Source organism: Coregonus lavaretus (genome assembly GCF_964263955.1).
Source record: "Coregonus lavaretus genome assembly, contig: HAP1_SCAFFOLD_461, whole genome shotgun sequence".
Lineage (NCBI taxonomy): Eukaryota > Metazoa > Chordata > Actinopteri > Salmoniformes > Salmonidae > Coregonus > Coregonus lavaretus.
Window position 1 is genome coordinate 343157 of NW_028157144.1, and position 7690 is coordinate 350846.

Sequence of the window (7690 nt, forward strand, 5' to 3'; positions counted from 1 at the left end):
AGGAGAGGTGCTGGGTAACAGAGGAGAACACCTGTTTAGGAGAGGTGCTGGGTAACAGAGTAGAACACCTGTTTAGGAGAGGTGCTGGCTAACGGAGTAGAACACCTGTTTAGGAGAGGTGCTGGCTAGCAGAGTAGAACACCTGTTTAGGAGAGGTGCTGGCTAACAGAGGAGAACACCTGTTTAGGAGAGGTGCTGGCTAACAGAGGAGAACACCTGTTTAGGAGAGGTGCTGGGTAACAGAGGAGAACACTTGTAAAAGAAAAGGAGAGTCTCACTCTATGAGCTCAGATGAAATAGTGTAATAACCTGATGACCAATGTTTCGTTAGACAGCTGTCTTCATCATTTACCTTAAAAATACCAAAATATGGATCCTGAAAGGGAATTTGATGCATTTTCATATGGGTTAATGTCGACTTTGCTTATGGAAAACCATATCATGCGAAGGTTTTTACACTCAGTTCTTGGGTTTCGCGAGTGGAAATTTGACATTTTGAAAATGGAAGTTATGGAACTCCATCATGTGCTTCTGTTATGAGGAAAACTCCACAATGAAACTGACATTAAATGTGGAGAATGATAGATCTGTTGGCCATCAAGTAGCCTATTAATTGTTATGCCTGTCTAGGCTACTGTAGCCTGCCATTTTATACTATAAATATGTTGAAATGACTGGAGTCGTTGCAAATCATTTTGTGCCACTTGTGTAGCCAACCTGGAGCTGGCAAACAGATGTAATAAATAGCCTTTAACTTCAGTTTATTGTTGTTGTAGCCTTGTGTTATTATGTAATTAATAATGGCCGTGTTTAGTTAATTCAATTGGAAGTTATCAAGTGTCACCATGGTCACAGTTCTATTGCAATTGCTGATCAGATGTTAGAATGCATTAGATTGAAGGTAACAGTCAGCCAGATTAGGCTACAGGTAAAGAAATAACCTGGCTGTTGTTGACAAGCATGGACCTATTCAGTTCATATCCATGTTATTAATATTTGATTCATTGATTGAAATTACGACCCCATCCTCAGTAGCCTAATCCAGCAGGCTACTGGGCAACAGAAGCACTTCCTACCTCAACATTGTCTTGCTGATCATGTCAAATAAATTAGTCTGTCTACTTGAACTAAGCAAGCTGCTAAATCATTCAGCTTACATCTTGCCTACATCTTGCCCAGGCTACTGGAGGCTGTCTGAAATAAGATGTAGGCCAATCAGGGGCTATGTTTTGGCCTAGTTTTCAGGCCTTGTGGGTGGGTTTTGAGGAGTCATTGGGCTAGAAAAAGTAATTGCTTTAAATCACCTGACTGTTTGGATGTGTCTGTTAGTAAACTGTTTTATTTCTAAGAGATCATGAGTAAAAGAGAATAATGTACGTTCAATAATTAGTTGTCACTGTGTTCACCACAACCAGCATGCTGCATCTCTGTTTAGGGGTCAGTGCTCTAAAATGAGTCTCTCTGGGGAGAGAGAGGAGGGGGTCCCTGCCTCTAAAATGAGTCTCTATGGGGAGAGAGAGGAGGGGGGCCCTGCCTCTAAAATGAGTCTCTCTGGGGAGAGAGAGGAGGGGGGCCCTGCCTCTAAAATGAGTCTCTCTGGGGAACATGAAACCAAAGCTAAGAGGTGAGCTGACAATATTGTTTAAGAATTTATATTACAAAATGCTATATAGGAGAAAAGAAAATCACATGTGTGTTTTTTCATCAGAAATGATTACTAATGGGTACCTTCAATATAACTATTGTAGATTTGAGATGTGATTTAAAACCATTGTTTAGCTGGAATGTAATGTTCGTATCCTGTATATTTGACTGTGATACGTGGTTGTCTCACCTAGCTACCTTAAGATGAATGCATTTACAGATGCCATATCTTAATTTGACCCTGTTTCTCACAGCAGGAACATAATCCTGCAGCAATAGCAAATGTGTATTTTTATGTGGATTATAATTAAGGGATATTTTCTGTAGGGGTTGATACATTTTTCATCAGGGAAAATCAAGTCTGACATTTTAAAGTGGAAATTACACACTTTAGACGCCTTTATAAAGCCTTGTAGTGGTTTAATCATTTCTTTAAACAATAAAAGCTAATTTACCAACATTTCTGAAAATGGATATATAGCGTTTTGGAATGAAACTCTTGTTTCTCCATCTGAGCTCAGAGTAGATGAGAGATGTAATGTTTGTCTCTGTTGTGTTGAAGCCCAATCAAGCAGGAGAGACCAGCCTCCCCTGTACCCAGCTGTGTGTCCATGAAGAGTGACCAGTCTATGGCTGAACCTATATGGTTTAGAGAGGGAGACTTTTCTGCTGAACAAAGGTAAGATGAACTCATGGGTCATGGTCAGTGAGTTAAACAACACTGTCTCTAGTCATTTCTCCTCTCCCATTTTCCCATTTCTTTTTATTGTTTTCATAATCCATAGGTTAATCCTTTTTTTCCATTTTCATAGTCCTGAAACAATATTAAACAAACACAACATTCCCTTCCTGTGTGTGTGTGTGTGTGTGTGTGTGTGTGTGTGTGTGTGTGTGTGTGTGTGTGTGTGTGTGCACTCCCTGGATGAGGAGATGTAATCTCTATCCTGATTGCCTAGTCACTTTTACACCTACCTACATGTACATATTACCTCAACTACCTGGTACCCCTGCACATTGACTCAGTACTGGTACTCCTTGTATATAGTCTAGTTATTACCTCAACTACCTGGTACCCCTGCACATTGACTCAGTACTGGTACTCCTTGTATATAGTCTAGTTATTACCTCAACTTCCTGTACCCTGCACATTGACTCAGTACTGGTACTCCTTGTATATAGTCTAGTTATTACCTCAACTACCTGGTACCCCTGCACATTGACTCAGTACTGGTACTCCTTGTATATAGTCTAGTTATTACCTCAACTACCTGGTACCCCTGTACATTGACTCAGTACTGGTACTCCTTGTATATAGTCTAGTTATTACCTCAACTACCTGGTACCCCTGCACATTGACTCAGTACTGGTACTCCTTGTATATAGTCTAGTTATTACCTCAACTACCTGGTACCCCTGCACATTGACTCAGTACTGGTACTCCTTGTATATAGTCTAGTTATTACCTCAACTACCTGGTACCCCTGGACATTGACTCAGTACTGGTACTCCTTGTATATAGTCTAGTTATTACCTCAACTACCTGGTACCTCTGCACATTGACTCAGTACTGGTACTCCTTATATATAGTCTAGTTATTACCTCAACTACCTGGTACCCCTGGACATTGACTCAGTACTGGTACTCCTTGGATATAGACTAGTTATTACCTCAACTACCTGGTACCCCTGCACATTGACTCAGTACTGGTACTCCTTATATATAGTCTAGTTATTACCTCAACTACCTGGTACCCCTGGACATTGACTCAGTACTGGTACTCCTTGTATATAGTCTAGTTATTACCTCAACTACCTGGTACCCCTGGACATTGACTCAGTACTGGTACTCCTTGTATATAGTCTAGTTATTACCTCAACTACCTGGTACCCCTGCACATTGACTCAGTACTGGTACTCCTTATATATAGTCTAGTTATTACCTCAACTACCTGGTACCCCTGCACATTGACTCAGTACTGGTACTCCTTATATATAGTCTAGTTATTACCTCAACTACCTGGTACCCTGCACATTGACTCAGTACTGGTACTCCTTGTATATAGTCTAGTTATTACCTCAACTACCTGGTACCCCTGCACATTGACTCAGTACTGGTACTCCTTATATATAGTCTAGTTATTACCTCAACTTCCTGGTACCCCTGCACATTGACTCAGTACTGGTACTCCTTGTATATAGTCTAGTTATTACCTCAACTACCTGGTACCCCTGCTCATTGACTCAGTACTGGTACTCATTGTATATAGTCTAGTTATTACCTCAACTACCTGGTACCCTGGACATTGACTCAGTACTGGTACTCCTTGTATATAGTCTAATTATTACCTCAACTTCCTGGTACCCCTGCAGATTGACTCAGTACTGGTACTCCTTGTATATAGTCTAGTTATTACCTCAACTTCCTGGTACCCTGCACATTGACTCAGTACTGGTACTCCTTGTATATAGTCAAGTTATTACCTCAACTACCTGGTACCCTGCACATTGACTCAGTACTGGTACTCCTTGTATATAGTCTAGTTATTACCTCAACTACCTGGTACCCCTGCACATTGACTCAGTACTGGTACTCCTTGTATATAGTCTAGTTATTACCTCAACTACCTGGTACCCCTGGACATTGACTCAGTACTGGTACTCCTTGTATATAGTCTAGTTATTACCTCAACTACCTGGTACCCTGGACATTGACTCAGTACTGGTACTCCTTGTATATAGTCTAGTTATTACCTCAACTACCTGGTACCCCTGCACATTGACTCAGTACTGGTACTCCTTGTATATAGTCTAGTTATTACCTCAACTACCTGGTACCCCTGCACATTGACTCAGTACTGGTACTCCTTGTATATAGTCTAGTTATTACCTCAACTACCTGGTACCCTGCACATTGACTCAGTACTGGTACTCCTTGTATATAGTCTAGTTATTACCTCAACTACCTGGTACCCCTGCACATTGACTCAGTACTGGTACTCCTTGTATATAGTCTAGTTATTACCTCAACTACCTGGTACCCTGCACATTGACTCAGTACTGGTACTCCTTGTATATAGTCTAGTTATTACCTCAACTACCTGGTACCCCTGCACATTGACTCAGTACTGGTACTCCTTGTATATAGTCTAGTTATTACCTCAACTACCTGGTACCCCTGCACATTGACTCAGTACTGGTACTCCTTATAGCCTCATTATTGTTATTTCATTGTGTTACTATTTCCTTTTTTTATTTAGCTAATTTTTCTTACTTTTTAACTGCATTGTTGGGAAAGGGCTCGTTAGTAAGCATTTCACGGTAAAGTGTACACCTGTTGTATTCAGCGCATGTGAGAAATATAATTTGATTTGAAGGTCATTGGCAGAAACACGTCATTGGCTCTAACGGTCGTCTCGTGCCGAACAGCGCATGCCTGGATGTTGAAGCACTGTGGCTAGGAAAAACACCCTAGAAAGGCAGTAACCTAGGTAGAAACCTAGAGAGGAACCAGGCTCTGAGGGGTTGCCAGTCCTCTTCTGGCTGTGCCGGGTGGAGGTTATAAGAGTACATGCCCATTAAGGCCAGATCGTTCTTAAAGATGTTCAAATGTTCATAGATGACCAGCAGGGTCAAATAATAATCACAGTGGTTATAGTGGTTGCAACAGGTCAGCATCTCAGGAGTAAATGTCAGTTGCCTTCTCATAGTCGAGCATTCAGATGTCGAGACAGCAGGTGTGGCAGAGAGAGAGAGAGAGAGAGAGAGAGAGAGACAGAGAGAGAGAGAGAGAGAGAGAGAGAGAGAGAGAGAGAGAGAGAGAGAGAGAGAGAGAGAGAGAGAGAGAGAGAGAGAGAGAGAGAGAGAGAGAGAGAGAGAGAGAGAGAGAGAGAGAGAGAGAGAGAGAGAGAGAGAGCTACAGGTAAAAAAAATAACCTGGCTGATGTTGACAAGCATATGCCTATTTAGTTCATATCCAATTTATTAATATTTGATTCATTGATTGAAATTACGACCCCATCCTCAGTAGCCTATTCCAGCAGGCTACTGGGCAACAGAAGCACTTCCTACCTCAACATCGTCTTGCTGTTCATGTCAAATAAATTAGTCTGTCTACTTGAAATAAGCAAGCTGCTAAATCATTCAGCTTACATCTTGCCTACATGTTGCCCAGGCTACTGGAGGCTGTCTGAAATAAGATGTAGGCCTATCAGGGGCTATATTTTGGCCTAGTTTTCAGGCCTTGTGGGTGGGTTTTGAGTAGTCATTGGGCTAGAAAAGTAATTGCATTAAATCACCTGACTGTTTGGATGTGTCTGTTAGTAAATGTTTTATTTCTAAGAGATCATGAGTAAAAGAGAATAATGTACGTTCAATAATTAGTTGTCACTGTGTTCACCATAACCAACATGCTGCATCTCTGTTTAGGGGTCAGTGGTCTAAAATGAGTCTCTCTGGGGAACATGACACCAAAGCTAAGAGGTGAGCTGACAATATTGTTTAAGAATTTATATTACAAAATGCTATATAGGAGAAAATAAAATCACATGTGTGTTTTTTCATCAGAAATGATTACTAATGGGTACCTTCAATGTAACTATTGTAGATTTTAGATGTGATTTAAAACCATTGTTTAGCTGGAATGTAATGTTCGTATCCTGTATATTTGACTGTGATACGTAGTTGTCTCACCTAGCTACCTTAAGATGAATGCATTTACAGATGCCATATCTTAATTTGACCCAGTTTCTCACAGCAGGAACATAATCCTGCAGCAATAGCAAATGTGTTTTTTTAGGTGGATTATAATTAAGGGATATTTTCTGTAGGGGTTGATACATTTGTCCTCAGGGAAAATCAAGTCTGACATTTTAAAGTGGAAATTACCCACTTTTGTCAAGGCTGAGGTGTATGTGGTGTGGGAGTCAGGCGCAGGACACCGAAGCTTAGTCCAACAAAGTTTACTGGTGAAACTACAAGGCAAAGACACAGTAAACGGCCTCAAGAAAAACAGAGGCGAGCTATACGCAAACTATGCGTAAAACAAAAAACATTGAAACAGAGACAAAACACGCAGCACTACGGACAGGCGAAAAACAACACACAACCTAACCAATACAACACAGGCAACTTATAGAACACGTAATCAGACACAAACGGACACAGGTGTAACAGACAGACAAAAGCAATCACACATAGAAACATTCAACGGTGGCAGCTAGTACTCCGGGGACGACGAACGCCGAAGCCTGCCCGAACTAGGAGGAGGAGCAGCCTCGGCAGAATCTGTGACAACTTTAGACACCTTTATAAAGCCTTGTAGTGGTTTGATAATTTCTTTAAACAATAAAAGCTAATTTACCAACATTTCTGAAAATCGATATATAGCGTTTTGGAATGAAACTCTTGTTTCCCCATCTGAGCTCAGAGTAGATGAGAGGCGTAATGTTTGTCTCTGTTGTGTTGAAGCCCAATCAAGCAGGAGAGACCAGCCTCCCCTGTACCCAGCTGTGTGTCCATGAAGAGTGACTGGTCTATGGTTCAACCTCTAAACTTTAGAGAGGGAGACTTTTCTACTGAACAAAGGTAAGAAGAACTCATGGGTCATGGTCAGTGAGTTAAACAACACTGTCTCTAGTCATTTCTCCTCTCCCATTTTCCCATTTCTTTTTATTGTTTTCATAATCCATAGGCTAATCCTTTTTTTAATTTTCATAGTCCTGAAACAATATTAAACAAACACAACATTCCTTCCCTGTGTGTGTGTGTGTGTGTGTGTGTGTGTGTGTGTGTGTGTGTGTGTGTGTGTGTGTGTGTGTGTGTGTGTGTGTGTGTGTGTGTGTGTGTGTGTGTGTGTGTGTGTGTGTGAGCACTCCCTGGATGAGGAGATGTAATCTCTATCCTGATTGCCTAGTCACTTTTAACCCTACCTACATGTACATATTACCTCAATTACCCCAACTACCTGGTACCCCTGCACATTGACTCAGTACTGGTACTCCTTGTATATAGTCTAGTTATTACCTCAACTACCTGGTACCCCTGCACAT

At 41.2% G+C, this 7690-nt stretch overlaps 1 protein-coding gene across 2 annotated transcripts in view; it reads left to right on the forward strand.

The window, feature by feature from the left end:
• LOC311125782 (uncharacterized protein) overlaps positions 1–7271 on the forward strand; it is a 130844-nt gene extending 123573 nt beyond the window's left edge. The window contains exons 3-6 of one of the 2 annotated variants that reach the window (XM_084199815.1): positions 1436–1624; positions 2207–2323; positions 6069–6122; positions 7110–7271. In XM_084199815.1, coding sequence (XP_084055941.1) covers positions 1452–1624; positions 2207–2323; positions 6069–6122; positions 7110–7230 — 465 coding nt within the window. In that variant the 5' untranslated portion in view covers positions 1436–1451 and the 3' untranslated portion in view covers positions 7231–7271. The remainder of the gene's footprint in view (positions 1–1435; positions 1625–2206; positions 2324–6068; positions 6123–7109) is intronic. The other variant, XR_014612909.1, reaches the window with a different exon arrangement.
• Positions 7272–7690: the final 419 nt, after the last annotated feature.